The sequence below is a fragment of the Gallus gallus genome, chromosome Z (genome assembly GCF_016699485.2).
Source record: "Gallus gallus isolate bGalGal1 chromosome Z, bGalGal1.mat.broiler.GRCg7b, whole genome shotgun sequence".
NCBI lineage: Eukaryota > Metazoa > Chordata > Aves > Galliformes > Phasianidae > Gallus > Gallus gallus.
In genome coordinates, this window is record NC_052572.1 from 2,618,741 (window position 1) to 2,640,756 (window position 22,016).

The 22,016-nt window shown below is 43.6% G+C and overlaps 1 protein-coding gene and 1 long non-coding RNA gene across 3 annotated transcripts in view; one reads left to right on the forward strand and one right to left on the reverse strand.

Moving 5' to 3' along the window:
* Positions 1 to 9,455, forward strand: part of LOC121108467 — a 31,613-nt gene extending 22,158 nt beyond the window's left edge. Inside the window, exon 2 of the long non-coding RNA XR_005842989.2 lies at positions 8,956 to 9,455. This is a non-coding gene — a long non-coding RNA (uncharacterized LOC121108467). The remainder of the gene's footprint in view (positions 1 to 8,955) is intronic.
* LOC107051909 (urea transporter 2-like) overlaps positions 1 to 22,016 on the reverse strand; it is a 288,833-nt gene that overhangs the window by 6,199 nt on the left and 260,618 nt on the right. The window contains exons 4-8 of one of the 2 annotated variants that reach the window (XM_040656169.2): positions 9,726 to 9,828; positions 8,593 to 8,728; positions 4,656 to 4,847; positions 1,429 to 1,618; positions 812 to 940 (exon numbers count right to left, since the gene is read on the reverse strand). In XM_040656169.2, coding sequence (XP_040512103.1) covers positions 812 to 940; positions 1,429 to 1,618; positions 4,656 to 4,821 — 485 coding nt within the window. In that variant the 5' untranslated portion in view covers positions 4,822 to 4,847; positions 8,593 to 8,728; positions 9,726 to 9,828. The remainder of the gene's footprint in view (positions 1 to 811; positions 941 to 1,428; positions 1,619 to 4,655; positions 4,848 to 8,592; positions 8,729 to 9,725; positions 9,829 to 22,016) is intronic. The other variant, XM_015277424.4, reaches the window with a different exon arrangement.

Here is a 22,016-nt window from a genome sequence, read left to right on the forward strand (position 1 = left end):
GAGATTCAAACTACCGGTTGAAAAAGAGAATCTCTGAAAAGCCTAATTTTAAAACCTTTCAGCTCTGCCCTCGAGCCCTGCGAACTCGAAAAACAGGGAAATGTTTGAATAAAAAGCCTCAGGGAATTCTGGCAGACAAGACAGACTAAACATTCTTGCAACATGTTCTGGATTTTGAGAGAGTGTCTCAAAATGACCTTCGCCGAGAGTGACTAGTGAAATAAAATATTGAAAAATCTGATTTCAAAAGCAGTGAGATGCTGTCATGATTGGTATCTTGTCACTGGTGGTGATTAAAGTGTGGCTTTTGAATTAATTTCGGTTGAGGCTGTTAAACAGATTCTGCAGCGCTGCTAAGGTCTGCATTTAGAAGTGGTAAATATAGTCCTGAAAGGATGCTGTCTAGCTTTTGGAGCTAGTTGTAGGAAACGATTTGATTTGTGACTGGTTGAACATCTGAGATGGGAAGGTGGAATTCAGAATGAAGGAGAAGCTTCAGGTCAGTTCAGCAGCTGGGTAAGGGAGCATCATAGGAGCGCTAGGCACAATGACCCCATTGTGATCTGCTGATGAGGTCCATAAACGTGTACTGAAGGAGGGCTGTTTTGTCCTTCAGGTATGATTGACTTTATTAGTGCACTTGACCTCCTGCTAATGTGTTTCATTCAATAAAGAGCTTCTTCCTATGCTACCTTGGCTGGAGCTACTGATGTAGGGGACTGTGCAGACGAGACTGGCAATGTGTACAAGATTCACATAGCAAAATTCCTCACTCTTTCAGAATTGTCCCTAAGAGAGAGGAGACACTTACCAGGCCATGGATATAACTGCCACAGGAGGAAGAAGCCACCAGTAGTAATCTCCCTTATCTGAGTAGACAGCCATGAGCAGTCCCACCAGGATCCCATTATAGCCGTGCAGCCCTGCTGCAATGGCTGATCTGTGATACAAAGAAATGTTTGCAAGGCAGCAAGCTGTGCAGAAGGTGATCTGCCACAGAGACTCGCTGAAATGCAGCTTAAAAATATCCTGCTCCTGGTGAAGGGGGAGGATGGAAAAAGCAGCGAGGTGGTTGCCAGGTTTCATTGCAGAGGTCTGTGGAAGGCAGGGTTTTTGAGACTGTTAAAGAATGATGATCCAGAAAGCTCTGCGTGACCCAAATCGTATGGTTGTGGTGATGGCAAAACTTAATGGCTGTCAGGGAGAGAATGGGACTCGTAGCGTTGGATGACATTACTCTTACAATGGCAGCCAACTATCAAGACAGACCAGCACATCCTGGACCACAGCTCTGTCCTCACCTAACTTCTTCCAAGTCAAGTGGGGAAAGTGGGTCTGCTGTCTCTAATACTGTTGAAAAAAGGACTACAACCCATCATCACGCTCCTGATACCATAATGATCACCTCGGACGTGAGGTCCCACATACCTCTCCTGACTGAGGGCCAGCGCAGTTAACGTTGATGTGGCAGTTCCAACACAGCCCGTCAGCATCCACCAGGGCTTCTGGATGAAAAGCCCCACTAAAATGATGAGCCCGCTGAGAGGGTTGTTGACAAACATCACCTGAGAGGTGCCTCGCAAGATCCAGTCCACCAGCTGAACCATGAGGGGTTTATCTGAAGGGGATAAAATAAAAAGTGCTGGTGATAAGGCACCATTTCATTGGGACTCCTTCAAAGCACACTCAGCTTGACAGTTGTTTCCTCGCCACAGAACAGAGGTGATGTATCAACAGGACTGTAAAAACAGGCTCTGATTTATTGCTGTCTGAGCATATTTTTGCATCTGGCACTTGAAATAACAGGGACTGGGCACTGCTGTAGAGTCTGTGGAGGGATTCATAAAAAATGGTTTATTTATGGTGGTAAAAAAAAAAGCCTTTGCAGAAAATTCTGCTATAAATTTAACAAGGAGATAGACCCTTCTCTGTGTATAATTCAGATGCAGAGAGGGACAGGGGCAAAGACTGAAACTAGTTTGTGTTTGGATAGGGAAATATAAAAGAAAAACTTCTGCTGTTTTATGGAGAAAGCTGGTGACCCAGAACATGGAAAAGTCAGGTGGTAAAGTGAGGCAGGGTGTGATGCAGATCCCCATAGCAAAGGTGGCTCAGTGCTCAGCTACATGAGGTAGCAGGAATTTGCTTGCTTGCTTGCAGTCTGGTGCACTGTTCAGACTCAGTGACATGATGGACTGTTCTGTGTAATATCTTTATTGATGGTCTGGATGAGGGGATGGAGTGCACCCTCAGCAAGCCTGCAGATGACATGAGGTTGGGAGGAAATGCTGATCTGTCTGAGGGTAGGGAGGCTCTATGGAGGGATCTGAATAGGCTGCATCGATGAGCTGAGACCAATTGTGTGAGCTTCAACAAGATCAAGTGCCTGGCCCTGTACTTCAGTTAGAACAAGCCCACGTGACACTATGGGCTTGGGGCAGAGTGGCTGGAAAGCTGTGTGGCCAAAAAGAATCTGTAGATGTTAGTCAACAGATGTCTTAATATGAGCCAGCAGCGTGCCCCGGTGGCCAAGAACATAAACGGTATCCTGGCTTATATCAGAAATAATATAGTCACCAGCATTAAGGAAGCGATTGTCTGTCTGTACTTGGCACTAGAGGGTCTGCTCCTCAACTGGTATGTTCATTTCTGGGATCCTCACTACAAGAAAGACACTGAGATGATGGAGCATGTCCAAGGAAGGTCAACGAAGCTGGTGAAGTGTCTGAAAGAAAGGTCGTATGAAGAGAAGCTGGGATTGTTAAGTCTGGAGAAGAGGAGGCTCAAGGGAGGCCTTCTCACTCTCATGTCCATCTTGCCATCCACTAGTACATCTTGTTGGGACCCATAGCCTTATAGTCAGGTTCCTCAAGGGGTTGTGAACTTGAGATTCGCTTACAGTGGGCGGGACATTGCTCCCCCAGTTCCTACCTTCTAACCAATCCACTTAAGGGGTATGATGTTGTCTGAGGGTGTCTCTGTACAGTAGTCCATGTGCAGAAGAGGGTTTTGCAGCACTGCAGTAGCTGTGTTCCTGACCCTCGTGCAAACTGACTTGAGGGCAAAGTGGAAATGGCACTGTAATGCTGCGTGTCATTGAACACAGTGTAAGAATATGAAAAAGAAACTCTGCCTGCATGTACACATTGCACCTTTCTTCTTCTTAAATATTTGAAATTAATTCAGTTACTCAGATTACACTGTTAATTAGACACAGTGTGAAGTGCCAGGCTGCTTATTGAATCTGGGCAACGTCTTATTCGTAACAGCTTCCCACCACCCCCTTCTTTTCCACTTCCCTTCTCTGTTTATTTACAGTCGGGTCTTAAGTTCTGTTTCGTGATAGAGGTAGCTTAAAGAGAGGAACTGTCAAGGGATAGACACCTCTCTACATCTATCAGCATCCCTGGGAGAGACCCCCCCAGAAGGCTGCAGTGTGTCTTAAGGGTTGACTTCACATGCATCCCTTTAGCAGTATGTTGCTGGTGATCCAGGCAGTTACAACCAGGAAGGAGTGTCTTCTTTAGGGAAAAATGATTGGACTCATTCGAGATAATTTTTACTGATGCTTGGTATCGAGCTATGAAGCATATCAGTAATGCTTCTGGGTTTAGGCACTGGTTTTAACTATATTCAAATATTATGAACATGCAGGGACAGGAAGATTTTCAGGACACCAAGTAATAAAGCCTGTCTACCAAGCTAGAGGTGGCAAGGAGAAAACAAAAAGCAGGAGGAGACATTCCTTTTTGCTAAGGAACCAAACTGGGTCCACTGGGAACAGGCTGCCCAGTGAGCTGGTGGAGTCACTATCCCTAGGTTTTCAAGAAGGGTGAATGCTGCACTGAATGAAATGGTCTAGAGTGTTCACGGGCATGTGTTGATGGTTGGACTAGATGTCTCAGTGGTCTTATCAACCTCAGTGATTCTATGATTCTACGAAACTGCCATCCTTCTGAGCTCCCTGAATGGAGGTAACTCAGCTCACCTCCTCTTAAATCTCTCCCTTTGTTGGAGCTGTGCTGCTAATGAACCTTGCCTTGACAGGGGAGCCACAATCTTGCATAGCCTCTCAAAGCCCAAATCCCTAATAATTCTGGGTAACACGGACCATCTGCTGATGTATTGTTCCTGCCTGGACAGTAAACCTTTGAGATCAGTACTCGCTTTGTACTTTATAGGAACATAACACTCATGGTGCTTATTACTCCCCAAAGGCTGGTAAATGCAAAGCCTTTGCCTGTACAGTGAGAAGTCAAGTCCCCGTTGCCAGCCCACACATGGACAGGGAGATGGCTACTGATCCAAAGCACTTACAAACAAGTCCAAATCCTCAGCTCTGACGTGTGATTCTGGGCATCGCTACGAGGAGCACAATGTTAATGACATAACTGATTGAGTGTAAAAGACATCTTTTGCCTGTGCTGAATTATATGTGCAGCCATAGTAATGGCAGCGAAGTTTCTTTCTCAAGAACAACACAATCTGGGCTAAAGCACCAGAAGTTCACAGTGAGTTCAGGCCATGCCTTCTCTGCTCTGTCTCAGAAGGAGAAGTGATCCCTTGTCTTGTGGCCCAGCACTGGATTTACTGTTGGTGATGTAGATGCTCCCAGCGTGCCATTCCAGAGAGCCCCAGCATATCCCCGTGCTTACTTTTCATCCACTCTCCATATTCCTTCATTTCTCCTGTGAGATACTTGAAAACTTGGTGGATTTGTTTTCCACTTCTCCCCAGCACATCCTGGCTTCTTGGCTGCTTCTCTGCATACAGGTTCCTCTCAGCCGGACTTTCAGACACAACAATTTCTCCAAGATCCATCTCCTTTGGGTAGTGAGAAGAGGAAACTGTAAATCACAAAATCCCCGTGTTAGAAAACCTCTTGTTTTGTGCTCTGGCAACTCTCTGCTGTAGTTCAGAGACCCACGGTGACATCATTTTTTAAAGAAGGGAGGTTTCATGGAGAGGACACCTGCCTGAGCCACTGCTGAGGGCACTGTGAGCTTCCATGAGAGCAGTGTAAGCTTCCATCTAGAACTCGCTATAGTTGTCTTCTCTTGGGGATGATGACCATAAAATGACCTAATGCTGACATGGAGCTGTGGCACAGAGCTGCACCGGGCAAATTGGACATGGGTTGTGTGCCTTGCAAGATCCTGGCCAGGGCTCCTCATTCCACATCTGCTTTTGATAGACCACCAAGAGCAAACTGAGGTAGCATCAAAGCCCTGCTCAGAAATTGGCATCCAGATGTGGCTCCGAGCAAAGATGAGCCCCTTGGCTCAGGGCCGTGGGCTCTTTCATAAGCAGATGAATATCCAGGCAGGATTATTTGTTTATTAAACTCCAAAGTACTACAGCAGATCATTAAGAAGATCATTAAGACATAAAGCCTTCAGAGAAAATACACTGCATTGCAACCCAAGGAGTTACACTGTAGAGTACATCTGCCAAGATGCTGCCCAGTTTGCTCTGATCATTCTGGAGCAGTGTGTCTGGGTCTCTGAGTGCTGACCAAGAGCAGATGGCATTGCCAAGAGCTTGCTCCTTGTTTCAAGGGATATGGGCCCCACCTTCTGGTGGAAGCCTGAGTTTTGGCAGATGGCTGTCAATGTACAGCCTGCAGCAGAAGAGCAGAATGAGAAGGGATACCTGGCTGGGAGCAAGGCTGTTTTGCCTGTCAAGCTGATGGTAAAAGCATCTATGGCTCTGGATGTTCTGAGAAGAGGGTCCTTGACCACCAGAAGGTGTTTTCCATTCACCCCATGGAGTACAAACTTACATGCAGCTCTGGAAATGCATCCTGCAGTGCTTGCTGCCTTGTGCTTTGGCTCTCTCTGCTGGCAGCACAGCTCTTTGCAGTGGCCTCTGAGCACAAGCCTCAGCCTGGGGCTGTAGATTTCACATGCACATGCAACAAGCCAGCACTGTTTGCTTGATCCGATGGGTAAGGAAGATTATAGGAGGCATATGGAGCATCTTTTAGGATCTCCAAGTCACAGGATGCATCAGTAAAGCAAGGTTAGTGGCCCCTTAGCTATGAACAACATCCATAATCAGCAACAAAGTGCAGCTGTAACCATCAGGGAGAGTAGCTGTGTCTGCCCCCTCAGCACCTGAGTATCTCATGTTCATTTTGAACCTCACCACGAGAGAAAAACAGTTGGGCTTTACAGAGGGGAAACATCACTGCAGAGCATATAAAGCCCAGATTTACAAGAGTGCACCGCTCCATTCCCACTGAAACTGAGATGTGGGACCTGGATGTTTTTAAAAATTCCTGCCCTCTCTCACATAATTTAACTATTAGGGGTTAAGTGCAAAGCAGTCATGTGAGAGCCTATTGCCATCAGTGCAGAGAAAAGCTAGTACCTCAGGAGAGTGATTCATGTCACTTTTCTCATACGCCTATATTAGATGCGAATAAGGGGGTGCCTCTCTCTGCAGAGGGAGATTGGCTGCTGAGTTTTTAGGGCTATTTTTAGGTGAGAGAAATTCCAGCCATGGAGATTTTGGCAAGGTCAACCCTCGCGTTTATGGAAGAGGGATCCGGAGTCCCAGGATAGTGCTTTAAATCGCCTGGCCATCTGTAACAGGCCTGCAATCTGCATCAAAGCTCAGGAGCTAGGAAACAGTTCTGGTCTTGTGATTCTCTTTTCTCTATGTATCAGAAGGGAATTGAACCTCTGTTTGAAGGTAGCGTGCTCATCCACCTCATAGGGGAGGGCAGCCTGGGAGGAGATGGCTTCTGGGAAAAGGAACAGGGCTAAAAAGATAACAAGGATACTGAAATCATCCACACTGCAACAGCAGTGAGCTGTAGGGCTTTGCAGCAGTGCAGCCCAAAGGGGTGGAGAAGGTCCTGGAGGGCTGTGATGGGCACAGTGATAACTGCAGCAGCCTTACCCTGGAAAAACATACTTTGCAGTGAGCACCTGTCAGGCAGCAGACGTGTGCTCCCTGCTACAGGCTCCAGGAATAACAGAGAAATCGTTTGAACAGTTAGCTAATTAGGGCTAATGAGAGCCTGAATCACTTAAGGCACACCTACAGGGGATGGGGAATTCCTTGAGAAAAGTGCCTTTTGTCAGCAAACAGTGATTCATCACTGTGGTTAAAAGACATCCCTCTTCTCAGGAGCATCTGTCAGGCTGTAAGGCGGTGCCTAGCAGTCATGATTCATCCCTGGACATACCTGTGCCTATTCATTCCAAAACGGACTGCTATTCTACCATGCTTTTGGGGTGCAGGATAATGATAGCATAGAACTTCGCATTTTTAAGCTTCCTGGGATTAATGCTGGTTTTCTACTGGAGAAAATATTCATGGTGTTGTACCCCCACAAAGCCTACAGACATTTAGTGGCCTCACAAACAAATAACAGCACAGGGTGGCTGTGAATAGTGGGAGGGTGCATGATCCAAGGTGGTGAGTAACCCAAAGGCATTTGAAACCTCCTTTCTGATCAAGAAGATGCACCTGGAGATGCAACTGCACATTTCGTGCTCATTTCTGGTTGTGTAGGGAGATGAGCATTACAGTAAGGCACCTGAGACCAAACCTGGGCAACCTTCCTTCCTCACTAGTATTGTGAGCCCATGCTGTAACCTCTCTCCTTGGAATGAAAATCCTGGCTCTAAACAAGTACTGAGTTTGTGTGTTCACCTTCAGGATGTGAATCTTTCGTCGTCATAATTTTTAGCTTGGATACGCAGTCACCCAGGCTAGAAATCTCAATCCTTTCTGGCTTGAATCCCATCCGTATCACCTGACTCCAGGATGTGGAAATGAAAGGAAATCAGCAGGGGAGCTGGGAGGGCTGAGTGCATGGAGGTGACCTGGAGAAGTGTTGACTCCAAGGGACGTGGCCTCACAAGGGTATTTGAAAAGAAGCAGTTTGTAAAGGCGTGTTGCTTTCAGCAGAAGCCATAAAGAAATGGAAAGGAAATAGAGTGTAAAGCTAGAGGGCAAAACTTTGGGATGGTGACAGAATGCTTGGCTGACTTGTAATGACTTTTACCAAGCAAAGCTCTACCAGGGATCTGTCTGTGACACTGAAAATAAATGGAGAAAGCAGGGCATTTCAGAACAGCCACAAGGTTGAATGTAACACGCTTGCAGAGTGCAGGTACAAAACACTGTGTGTTGGGTTTACGTGGCGAGGTTTTGGTGGCAGGTGTGTTGCAAAGGTGGCCTCCGTGAGCAGAGCACAAAAGCTGCCCTACGTCAGCTTAGAGGAGGGAGAGTGAGAGCAGCGTGGTGGAGTTTAGCTGCCCATCAGGGTGAAATTAGGTAGACCTAATATCCTTACCTACCAGCCCAGGTAGGTAAGAAAGACACAAAAGTCCTATTTTCTTATCCCAGACACCTAAATAAAACAAAACAGCAACAACAATAATAATAAACAACAAACAGATCAACTCAAAATAATTGGATGATTTTCTTTTCCTATCACGGGCATTAAATAAAACCATGTTCCATAGCAGTTCTGTCATATCTGTGCAAACACAACTACCATGCAAAAATTAGCCATCAGGACAGTTTAACTTATGGGGTAAAATTACTATTACATCTGTGGTTAGATGCTTTTACCTGAGGATGTGGTCTTGTAGTCTTTCTGTATCTTTCTTTCCTGGTCTGTATGGTATAAAATGCAATACTTTCTTTCTCTCCAAGGCAGTCCTTTACTGCTTGTTCATTTCCCTCTGTTGCTGTGGTATCTCCGAGTCTGCCAAACGAAAGCACAAAGTTTAGTCAATGGATTGTCCCAGCATACTGGGTAGGTAGTGCCCTTGGCACCATTTGTACATGGCTCGTACGTATACACACACATGTGTATGTGTAACTATGGAGGATGGTTTGTCTTCCACACCTCCAAAATGATGCCAGTGGAGTGGAATTCCTCCTGACTCTCTTTAACCATTTAAAACCTCACTGTTTTTGCTTTCTCTACAGTCAATATGGAGAGGTGAGTGCCACTGTCTGGCATGTGCCATTGTTTGCATGGAAGGAATACCCTTTCAGAGACACCTATCTCATCTCTTCAGTGATGCAGAGAGACTAATGTGAGGCTTGTGTTGCTAACCATGGAGATTTCCAGCCCAAGTCTCTTTATCTCAGCAACTCAAACGGACTCCCATTACAATCAGTGAAGAGCTAGTCAATATATGGATCTAGAGCATGATTCACCCCCTCCTATCCTGCACAGGTGAATCACATTGTAAACTCTGTCGCGCTTGGGAAACAGATGCAAACAGCTGCCCTGCATATACGGAGGGAGAGGGATGATGAATCTCAGCAAAAAGAGTATCCCAAGGTCATTTGGGAAATATGAGGTATCAAACAAGGACATGCTAATGTTTGAACCTCGTGTCTAACGTATAAAGAATTTTCAAAACACTGCTTTTTTTTTTTTTTTTAATAATAAAAGTAGTCAGACCAGGTAGATATTTTAAGACACGAAAATGCTGTTTTCTTGCATATGGTTTCAGTTATAAAACCAGAGGGGAAAACAAATAGAGAAAATATGAAATATAAACACCATCGCTTCTAAACAGAATGTTTTTCAAAGGTTTCCATGAGGTGTTGGCTGCTCTGCAAAGCAGACTGTAAAACAACTTTACAAGCCACATTTATTCTAAGAGCTCCACTTATTGAAGTACAATTCAAACTCTTGTTCTGCGGGCCAAGTCCCATAAATTAAACACTTGTCCAATAACACATACCTCTCCACTTGGGTCCTTGGTTTCTTTTTGGCTTTGTGGGTCTGTGTCTCTCTCTCCCTCCCTCTCCTTAAAAAATCCGTTACGAATGGGAACAAAAAAGGGTCTGCTTGTTTCAGGGATGAATTTAAGAGTCAGGCAAGGAAAATAAACATAAAGAGAGGAAAAACAAACAGGTCAACTTTTAAATTTAGCCGACCGACGCTTTCGATCCACTATTTCACATCGTGATGACACTGATTTAAAGGTAGGGTGAAATCTGCAGTGTGAAGCTGCACAGTGTAAAATGTGATGAGGCCACGGGGCACAAAGAGGTGGGTGTTTAGAGAGACCGGCAGAGGGACCTGGAGCTGGATGGCAAGTTGCATCTGTGCCCTGCCTTCAAAGAGAACTCAATTTCCCTGTGATCAGCCCTCTTCCAAGGGGTCATAACCTTAGAGATGTGATCCTAAGCAGGGCCAGATTTTTCTTAGAAGGGAAGGGACAGCCCCATTGAGCTTTAGCTGGAAAACTGAGCGGGATGGTCCGAGATGTTTTCCATCCTATCTGACCTCAAGTAGGAATGGGTCCATGCTCAGGAAAAGCTGCTGGGCTCACTACAGCTTCCCATTCCCATCTTTTTGCCGTGTACTCTCTGTCATAATGCTATATCTTGCAGATATTTTTTGTGTGATGTCTTTCAAAGCCCTATTTTATTTTTCACCCAAGACGCTAAAGATATCAACCCATCTCCCATCCTACCATTTCTACTTTATCACATCTGTCTATCTGGTTTGACAGTCATTCCTGCCTTTTGTATCCTTATTTTCCTGGCTTTCTCTTTGATGTGGCCCACTGCATTTCTCCTTCTCATTGACCATGAGCTGCATGTCTTCACTTTCAGAACCAGTCATTGCTCAGTCTCACCAGTGGGGAAATGTTAATTTCTGCATCCCCCTGACCTGTAAATCACAGAATGGCCCAGGTCGGAAGGGACCTCAAGAATCATGAATCTCTAATCCCCCTGCCACAGGCAGGGCCACCAATTTCCACATTTCATACTAGAGCAGGCTTACTCAGTGAAGCTTACTCAGTTTTGCCATAAGTATTTTTAAAGGATCATAGAAACACAGACTGATTGAGGTTGGAAGGGATCTTTGGAGGACATCTGATCAAAGCCCTCTGCTCAAGCAGGGTCACCTAGTAGTCCCAGGCCATGGGTGGACAAAGCTTAAATGTCACAACAGGAAATACTTTTTCTATCTGGGATACTACAACTGATGAGAATGAAAGAAAGGGTGAGGAAGGAAATGTGCTTTAAGGATATCTCAGTGTGGAAGAAACCAGATTTAGATTTTCTATTGCTCCAGGTGGTTTTAGGAAGTCTTTCTGTGTTGCAATGAAGCTGAAGCAGCTCTTGTGGTCAGTTCTGAAGTCTGAGCTAAGAGGACATCGCTTCATGTAATTGATGGTGCTTAAGAGTGATGATGACTCCTTAAGCTGTCATAGAATCATAGAATGGCTTGGGTTGGAAGGGACCTCAAGGATCATGAAGCTCCAACCCCCCTGCTGCATGCAGGGCCACCAGTCTCCATATCTAGTGCTACATCAGGCTGCACAGGGCCCCATCCAAGCTGGCCTTGAACACCTCCAGGGACGGGGCATCCACAGCCTCTCTGGGCAGCTGTTCCATCACCTCACCACTCTCATAGGAAAGAACTTCCCCCTGACATCCAACCTAAATCTTCCCTCCTTCAACTTAAAACCATTTGCCCTTGTCCTGCCATTATCTACTCTTTCAAAGAGTTGACTCCCCTCCTGTTTATAGGCTCCCTTTAGGTACTGAAAGGCTGCAACTGGGTCACCCTGCAGCCTTCTTTTCTCCAGGCTGATCTGCATCAGTTGGGCTGCCTGAGGTACAGGTGGCTTTCAGCACAGAAGTTTTCTGATATCTCTGTGGATCCTTAGGTGATACTGTATGGTGATGTTGATGTTCCAATCCCTAGAACATCAATGGCATGCTGGAGTCGAAGGATCCAGGTCTTCACCACTGACCTAAGGAGCCAAAGTGATCTTTGACCTGCCCAAAATCCAAAGTGCTCATGTAGAAGATGTCTTTAAGAAGCTGTACATAAACTGACCAGGGGTGGCTAGTCACTACACCTGTAAGCATTTCTGCTGGCATCAGATAGCCTGCACGAGTCATGAGGAATGGCAAAAAGCTCTGTGAAATGCGCTGCTGGCTTTTTGGCGAGCATGAAAGGATCAGACCTCTCTCTAACAAAACTTTGCCTGTAAATGTTTTAACTGCAGAAACAATTGCATGGTTGTTGATATTGCTGGGCCAGTCCAGCTGAACACTGGACTGTCTTTAACAATGTGTGGTAAACCGCAGTCTGTAACGTGCTCACAATGAATAAAAATGCCAGAACTTGGCCAACATTTGGTTAAAAGTTGAAACAAAACACACAGCATTCTAACAGGGTAACTGTAAAGACATTTCCCCATGTACTTCACATCTCTTGGTCTTTAATAGAAAGTTAGCAGGGATTTTCTTTTTTAGATAGCAACAATTTATTGTGTGTTTCCCGGGTAACTACAACACTGAGAACCTTCCCTGAAAACTCCCCTGGGATTCCTGCAATGTTAGTGAGCATAATGAACGGTAAATGTAAAGAAAACCCATTGAATTGCTTTATTTTAAATTCTGGCAGAGACATAATTTCCCACAGTTCATAAACATTTACAAAAAAGGAGTTTACATGTAGAAAAACAGTTGTTTTTATCACTCAGATCAAAGAATACATTTATCTGGATGTACGGGTGCATTTTCAGCCAGCTTTTGAGAAGCTCAGGTGACAGTCTTTAAGAAGCTTCATAGTCTAATACCGAACCTTTGAAGTCTACAGCTTTGCTCACCCAAAGATACAGACATCAATTCTGCTCTCTGTTTTGCATGAGTCTGAAGTTTATACTTCAAAGATTATAGATGACAGACCAAATTTCCCAGGTTGCTCACGCACTGGAACTTATCAAACAGGATAAAATGGAAAAGTAGGGCATGTTACAGGATAGAAGGTTTTGTACCCAAACCCACGCAGCCATCTTGCTGCTCTGGAGCCAGTTGGATGGCACCTGAGCCCTGGGAATGTGGCCTTATGCCTTCTGAAAGTTCAGCAGAAGGATTCCCTTAGTGTTAGAGATATTGCATCAGGCCCTAAGATGGAGAAAGCAGAAGAGCAAGAGCTGCAGATAACAGCACTGCAGCTGCCAAGGCTCCTGTCAGACCCTGGCACCACTCCAAGGTCTGCCTTACATTGCAGCAGCTCGAGCCCAGAGTTTACTGGATGGAGTCTGGTTTTCATCTCGGGTGTTATTCCTCGGTAGTTAATAGAGTAACACTAATATAAGTGAGAGAAGGGTCATATCCATCAATCCCAGTGGAGCAGCTCTGTGTTTGTGTCGTTGTCTACCGAGAGCAGATGGGGGTAAGTTGGGTTTACGTGCTGCTGGGTTGGTGTACATCCCGGGGCATGTCTGCACCTCCTTATGGTGTGACTGTATCTACTCTCTGCATCCTTGTTATGAGGCAAATCCACTTGGAGTCTCAGCGTTTCAAGAAAGGCTGGCATTTTGGGAAGGGCTGAAGGATTGAAAAGTGGGGTCTTCAAACCCCTCCTTTTATGAAGTCCCTAACAAGGAGAATACAAGCTATGATTATTTCTTTCAAAATATTTTGTTTTGCTTTAATCTTTTTTAAAAAGTGTGATGTATCTGTAATACTGAGTTACAAATAAAATGAACTGTGGTTTCAAAATGGGGAAATGGTGCACTGGAGGCTGAATAGCACTGGAGATTTTCAGGGGAAAATTGCTGTCTCCTGAGATTTCCACATTTCTGTGGAGTTCTTTGCTTTATGGCTACATTTTTTCCCCCCCTCCCTTTGGTTCTTTGTTACTCTGCTGTGAGAACTGCAATTTCATATAATTGAGACATCAAATACCTCCCACCATCAGAAGATGTCTCCGGCATATTTTGGTTGCCAACGTATTTGTGTTGAAGCAGGATGCTCCATTCACACACAGAAGACCCTGTAAGGCTGAAAGCACATGAAACCTGATTAAACGATGCTTCTAATTAGAGGTGAGTATTACCTCTCAGAAATGCCAAAAGTTTTTAAATTAAATTTGAGGGCTGAGAGGGTCAGATGACAAACGCACAAATTAGTTTAATCTTAATTGGAGCACGTGATCCAGGAACTCTGCCACAGCAAAGCCTTTAAATGGGGGATTTGTGGAGGAGGTACAGGAATTCTTTCCCCTCCCAGCAGAAATGCCAGGAAAATTGTTCTTTGGGTGTTTTTAGCAGTGTCTTGGCCATGGTAGGAGCTGGGGCCCATGGATGTGACTCCTACTGGGAGTGGGGTTAGTGCCTGTGGTACAGGGGAAGAACTGAACTAAGATTTGTGCAGGGATATATTTTAGCTGGAACACTGATGCTTGTGAGGAAAGGGGTGGGACAGAAAGAAGAGCATTTAGCCAAACCTCCTTCTGTGTTTCATTTATAAATGTGAGTACTACAAAGAGCCCTGTCAGGGGTTGGAGATAAGTTCAGGTTGGGTGTCCAAAGAAGAAAGACTGGAGAGCCAGGATTAGGATTAGGTTGATGTATGACTCATCCAGAAGAAAGAGAGTGGGAGCTAAGAGACCTGGTAGGACTCAGGGTGTGTGAATAGGGATGCAGAGACAAAGCCATAACCAGGCTCATACTCAGCTGTTTGATTGGAAATAGATGGAAATGCAGCATTGGTGTCTGATGTGTTCTCAGCTTCACACCATGAGTGTGAATAATGCCCACTTCTCTCTCACTGTGGGTGGGTACAACAGTTTGGGGCTCATCCTTGGGGTAGGCAGTGTGCATTGCCTGAGGTTTGCGGTTAGTTGCTGGTACAGAAGGGCTTTGGAAGAACACAGAGGCAGATATTGGGAGTTTAGGAACTATATTTATTTGCTGAAGTTGTTTGCTTTTTTTTTTTTTTTTCCTTTTCAAATTAAAATACAATTTGAATTTTTAGAAATTACAGAAGACAAGTGGGGCTATGGTTATGAGTGGGGTTATGGTTGTGTAAAAGCTTGCCACAGAATGGGAAGTAGAGTTGAATTTTGTTATCTCAGTTGATTTGGTTGCCTTATTCTGATTTTGTTCTCCATATGTATTCCTAGCAGAGGCTAGTCTTAGATTAGGGAAGATAACCTTTATGAAACTGGTGATTACACAGCTACAGTTATTTTCAAATTTGCTTCTTCTGGGATGGAGAATATTGGTATCACTTTATTTGATATTAAGCCCCATGTGATATTAAGCTCAATTATTTCTGTGGTGCTTTACGTCTTTTTCCTTCTGTATCTTATTGTTCAAGTTTCTTTTACAGGACTTGAAAGAAACGTTGCAGATCCAAGCTTATAGCTGAACTTTGGCATGACTGCGAAGGAAAATATAAAGTTTGCATCAGCTTGTTTTATTTGCAGTGAATTTTCACATGGAAGAATATGCCTTTTCTATAGCCAGGGTTAGTTTTAGTGCTAGGTTCTATTGTAATGCTTGATATGCACATTTTGTTTCAATGAAGGCTTCCAGTTGTCTGTAGGAAATGTCTAACTAGTGTCAGTTCATATGATTGCCATATTGTTAGGCTTGTGTGGCCTTGAGTGCCTTGTTGACAGCCAGTGCTTAGGTAATATAGGATTTGTGAGACTAAGGGATGCATAATGAGGCTTATAATATAAGTTTGCCAGTTGCACTGAGGCCAGTGCAAAGGTTGGGATTAGTTTGGAGGGTCATGAAAAGTTGAATTGGAAAGCCAAGGGTTTGGCTGTAGTTTGCAAGCTGCAAAAAGAAAAGCTGAGAGCTGCTTCCACTTGGTTAGAATCCTTTAGTCTGAATGCTTCATCTGGAGCCAAAGTCAGGGTTAGATTTGGGGTCAAGATGTACCGAGGGTCCTTGTTATGCACCAGAATACCTTTCCAAAAAGCTGCTCTGGGATTTCCTGTGTTTCTAGGAAGAGCTGAAGTGCTATGGTTGACACCACCAGTGAAAGAAACACACTATAAATAATGTTGAACTTGACATCACGTATGTCATCTCTGAGCCACGGATTATGTTTTCCACATCTACGGTATAAGCAAAACCTCATGATAGATCCTCATATCCCATCTTGAGTAAATACTGCTTTCTAGGCTGGGCAGTGTGAGTTTCATCCTCTGCTGTGTCCCTGGCAAAGCCACACAGCCCACTCATCCATTTTTTGCCATCAGAGTTGATGGAGCAGATCCTACCTCACAAGCTACCAGAGGGGTTTTAGTGAAGAATTTGGAGCATCTTGTCTACAATGGTCATGAAAGAGCAACATATCACTTTGTTTTGTGCTTGAGAGGAGAGGAAAAGGTTGTATTTCCTTCTCTGTCTCTTTCCTGTGATATAGAAGAGAGAAAGATGCACTTTATTGCTAATAAAACAGTTTCAGGTCACTCAATTTCTAGCATTAACAGCTGTATTTAGCAGAGTACTTTGTCAGAAGAAAGCAAAAAAAAGATCAAGTGCAGGGAGGGGAAATCAAACTGTTATGGTTTGGTTGCTTTTTTAAAGCCTAGTTTAGCTAAATTCACTGATAATTTTTCAAAGGAGAAATATGCTACAATAAAACATCTAATGTGTTTTTGTGCTTGTTTTCATCCCTTTGAGAAAAACGAAACAATTTCAGGCTCATCTAATGCTATTTTTTTTTCTCTCCCAGTTTTTTCAGTTCAAGCATTAAAACATAAAATCAATTATTCACACAGTTCTCATTACAGATTATAGTAGAAGTAGAAGTTGTTAAGATAGCTTTTTTGGATGGCGTGACTGAATACCATTCAAGAAGGCTTGGTTTAAACGGACGTTGGCAAGATTCTTAGTGAGTATGTGAATGATTAAAGAAAACCAGACATTTGCAAGTTAAAAGAAGAAGAGATCTGTGCGTGAAGATACCTAAAAGACACATGTGAGAACTAATGGCTTGTGCATGGCTTGTGCTCAGACATTTGGTAGAGAGTTATTGTGACCTGAGGCACAAAAGAAAGATGTTTGGGCAGCAGAAGCCAACTTGGAGGCTGTAGAGTGATTTGTTTCTGTTTTCTTGTATCAATTTGAAAAGTCAAGTCAGCTTTACAGCTCTGAAATAAACACAGTTGGGAGTTTATGTGAGTTCAGGATGGCGTAATTTGTATGTTTTGGACATGCTAGGGTAAGGAGAAGAAACATTTGCAGCCAGTTTGCCAACATGTTCCTCATCTGACATATCGACAAGTGGGTTGAGGTAATGGGAGAGATAAGTGCTTTAAGTTGTAAATACTTAAGAAGCTGAGAATCTGGAAAAGGGAATTGTTTTAAAAGTACAGCAGTCATTTACAGCCAGATACAAGAGATGGTTGTGGAGGACTTGTAAAGGGCACACAGGACAGTGCGCTCCGTACTGTTGTGAGATATGTGTCCTGCTTGAAACCTGGGGCAAGAGATGTTTGACCTCTGAAGAACTGACCTGCACAAGGAAGAGGACAGGCAGGGGCCAGAAATGTTCAAGCTCTGGACGGCGCACAGCTGCCCAGATGTTCATCCAACCTAGCAGCTGCCTCTCCCAGCTCTCCTGTCCTGGGGCACTGGCAACTGCTGCAGCTGGCTGAGCTGCTCCTGGCCGTTGTTGTCCTGGGATGAGGTCTGCTTGGAAAATACTTCTCCTCTGTTGTTTTCCAGTGAAAGGTGGAAGAATTGCTTGTTTGTTAAGTGAGCTGAGATGTAGGAAAAAACATGGTGGTGTTGACACTAGTGTTACCATGCCTGCATTTAATTCATGGCTTTGTGAGAAATATGAGTGCTCAAGAACCCTGGGGTTGGATAAAGCTTAGGGTCTGTCCAAAGCTCCTGGATATGCTTGTGATTCAAAGGTGCAGGGTCCTTGTTCAAAATCCAGTGAAGTCAGAGGAAATATGGGTTGCTCTGATGTCCTCTGCCACTCAGCTACTGGAACAGGCCATGCACTGAACTGGAGCTTTTGGATTTTCATGAGTTTTTAAACTAACTGATGTGAATCATGACAATGGTGGGTCTGTACACCTTGCCTCTGGCAATTAACAAAATCACATACAGAACTGCAGCCTTTATATGACTGTCAACTTCTCAGATGTGTCACAGAAACTGAAGGGCAGTAAAACCTTCAGGGATTTATTAACACAGAGTGATTTTTTTCCTGGTTTTGGGTATCTTATCTCTGGACTCTTTGATTATGCTTCTTCTTCCCATGCCTTAGGCCTCAGCTGGCTCTAGAAAGAGTCCTGTCCTAGCTTTGGAAAGGCCTGATGAGGTACTTTGTTTTCTGTTTTACAGGAGGGGAACCTGGGGGTAGGACCATTTAAGGTTGGCATGCTTGCCTGTGATTATGGAAATACTTACCAGTAGGTAAGTGAGCATCTTAACAGTCAGTTGTGATTTTATGATGTACGTACGTGTGGTTTAAAGTCTGTTGAAGTCAGCAGAAGGCAGGGAGGCTTAGCAACAGGGAAAATCAAGCTATACAATTTTGGGTAGATTTCAACCTCCTTCAAGGCTGCTCCCACATTTACAGTGTATTTCCAAAACACAGAAAAAGTAGCTGATGAAATTCACATAGGCAAGCATTGATAAGTGTCCCATAAAGCCTCGCTTTAGAAGTTTAAGTGGGGTTAAAGCATCCGAGCAGTCTCATGTAAAGAATAAAAGTGCTGGAATTTCAGTGTTGCTATCGGTAAAATGGATTTCAGATCTTTATTATGCAATCAAAATACTTGAATCACCATTTGAACTAAATGAAAGTTTACTGTGTGTGCACATAATTGTTTTTCCTGCTACCTATTACTTGATTGGGGTTGAGTAAGGTTAGGAAAAGAATTAAATTAATTTTCTTTGAAAGTTATGCATTATGAAGTAAGAGGTATAAAAGTTACATTACACACGGCAAATGTCTCGAGGGTTTCGTTTATAGACTTGTTTATATATTCATGTTAATGTTTATTACTTTCTCAGTGTCATTTCCACTTTTGCATCTCCATACTCATTACACTTTTATTATCTCTTTTATAAAATCAATGGCTGCAAACCAGAGAATTTTGCTGTTGAGAGAAATAGATGGAAATATATCTGTCCATAAATTAACATGGATGTGAAAGGGACTTTCTGAAGTCACTAAGCTTAAACTGAAGACAATTGGTAGCTGACCTTTCACTTTTTATGGACCATGCCATACAGCACATCCATCTGACTCTGCACATTTGAAATTATCCAAGTGATAGTTGAGCTGCATTGAAAAATGAGTTAGTAAAATTAGTGCTCATGAAAGGCAACAGATCAACAGCCTCAGAAACTGAATCCTCACAAGCTAGATACAAAGCCTACTGGAGTCAATTAAAAGTCTCTTGACTCCAGTGCATTCTTGATGAGGGCCTTTGTCATCACAGTGTATATGGCATTCTCAGGTGCTGTGCAAATTTCAGCCAATGGTTGACCACTGTGGAACTGGACTGATGCATGTGAGACCTGTGTTTGGAAAGGGCTGTCACAGAACAAAAAAGATCTGAATACACAAACCAGCAAGCCAAAGTGATGGGAGGAAAAAATGGAAACACTCAGCAATCAGATGGCCACTGTGAAAATGGAAACGCTGATTTAGCTCAAGTGTCCTAATACTGTCACATATGTCAGCATTATGGAAATTTTGTGCCTGATCAAACAGCTATGGATATTTATTATTGCTCCTATTACGTAAATAATCACTGGCTGTAGAGAAAGACATAATGAAGACAGAAGTATTTATAAAAAACTCTGTGAACTGGTAGCTATTGTACCCTTGATTAATCACAGAATGATAGAATCATAGGATGTTATAATCACAGAATGGCTTGGCTTAGAAGTTTCTGAAAAGCTGGTCCAATCCCAAATCCCCTCCTATATGCAGGGCTGCCGACCACTAAATCAGACCCTAGATCAGGTTGCCCAGTCTTTCTCTGCAAGGCTGTTCAATTACCTGGGACTGCTGCAACCCAAGTGTAATATCTCAGGCTTGGCCTTGTTGAATCTCATTAGGTTCATGTGGGACCAGTTTTCAAGCCTGTCCAGGTCCCTCTGAATGTCATTTCTTCCTTCTAATGTCTCAGCTCAGCTTGGTGTCATCCACAAACTTGCTGAGGGTGTCCCACTGTCTGTCACTGGTAAAGATGTCTGTCCCAAGACAGACCTCTGGCAAACAGCACTAGTCACTGGTGTCCATCTGGACACAGAGCCACTGACCACAACCCTTTAGCTGTGACCATCCAATCAATTTTTTATCTACCGAATAGATCACCCTTCAAATCCATATCTCATCAATTTAGATACAGGGATGTGATGTGGGACTGTGTCAAAAGCCTTGCCAAATGTCTAGGTGGATGACATCAACTGCCCTTCCTTTGTCTGCTGGTGCTGTCATTACAATACAGAAGGCCACTGGATAGGTCAGGGACGATCTGCCCATGGCAAAGTTGTGCTGGCTGTCTTGGCTGACTTGTCTTTATAGTTTCATGGGTGCTGGTGTTGACTGAGGTTGTGGTTTGCTTTAATTCTATTACTTTGATTTATTTCTAGAGCCTGCTATATACCTCAGGAAGTATGAGATGTTTCACCTTAAAGGAGTGATGTTTCTGGTGTGTTTAAGATGCATTCAGGCTGCAGTTCTCTTTCAATGATACCTTCAAGGAAACACAATGTTTCTGCCTCTCTCGTCTGTCCTCATCTTGGTTCGAAAATGGGCTCAATCTCTTGGAAATGTGGGCTTCTCTTATCTGTAAAGTGAAGGAAATCTCCAAGGTAAACTGAAGTTTGTACCTCCTAAGCTAATGAGATGGGGCCCCACAATTCACTCTGGTATTTCAGAAGTACCATTAAGCCATCAGTAACTCATCAAAATCAATCTTACAGTTGCCACCATGCAACCCAACCTATGACTCCATACACAGACTCATCTTTGGGGAACTGAGAACCAGACAGGTTTCTTCCCCCACTATTTCCACGCATAGGCTCTTCTAGAGCTTTGTCAGATTCACTGTCTATCAATTCTTTCCTATTTCCTCTTCTTCCATCTTTCTGCTAGCCTTCTCCAGGCCTACTAGGAAAACGACGTGGTGGTAAGGAAACAAATTACCTGATTTGAAGTGAGCTGCACAGAAATAGCCCTGTGAGCAGTGAAATGTAGAATTTAGTAATGATCAGGCTTCTGGTATATTGAGATCTTGTGTATTCATCTGACCAGTATTGCCTTGTGCTGTGCTCATGGCTTCCCATCTGTTTGTCTATATCAATTTTTCTTTTGTTTCATGTTTTAATCCAAACGTTCTTTAGAGCAAAGCCATCTTTTTGGGGTATGTATAATATCTATCCTAGTGGATAGATGATAAAGGCTTCCATCAAGAACACAATATAAGCAATAATAAGAATAAAAATAGAGAATATAACCAAGCTTGTCATAGAACATCTAATACACGTCCCATATCTACAGATAGAATGCCGCAAGCAAGAAAAACATTAAAATTCATTTGAAGTGATGTTTTATTTATTTATTTATTTATTTATTTTGTCACTGGAATTTGCAAGAGGGCAGGGGAGATATATTTCAACAGATTTGTATTTCCACATTTCTAAGTTGGATTTTTTAGGAAGTAATTGCTGAACTGTGTCCATCTCTGCTACTCCACAGTGAAACCCTCAATGCCTATTAAGTAGGATGCTAGTAATGATGTGGTCATTTTGAATTGTCTCATTGGAGATTTGCCTGAAGAAACAGAGAAGGCTTTGAGACCTAGCTTCTTGTGTGGTGGACAAAACATTTCATTACGTTTAAGCAATGAGAACGATGCTCCTTTTTAAAAGATGTTATTGTTGTTGGAGAGGGAGAAGGAAGATTGATATCCAGAACACCGTTTGAAGTAATGAATAGCTGTGGTAGTGTGAATTTATGGAGCCTTTGGCTGTTGCTCCCAATCGTAATGATGAGTATTTCAGCAGGTAGTATTATTTGCACAGTGGTAGCATTTGGTGTGCTGATCAGGGAGTTGGATGCTCTGGAAGAGGCTGCACGAATGGTCATTTTTGCTCCAAAAAATTTACGGATCAAATGCAGTAAGGTTGGAAACTATATGTGGCAATGTACAGCTAGATAGGAGGCTTAAAAGGAAAGTGATCTGCAGGCAGCCCAGTGGTCCAAGTTAAGTACAGTAG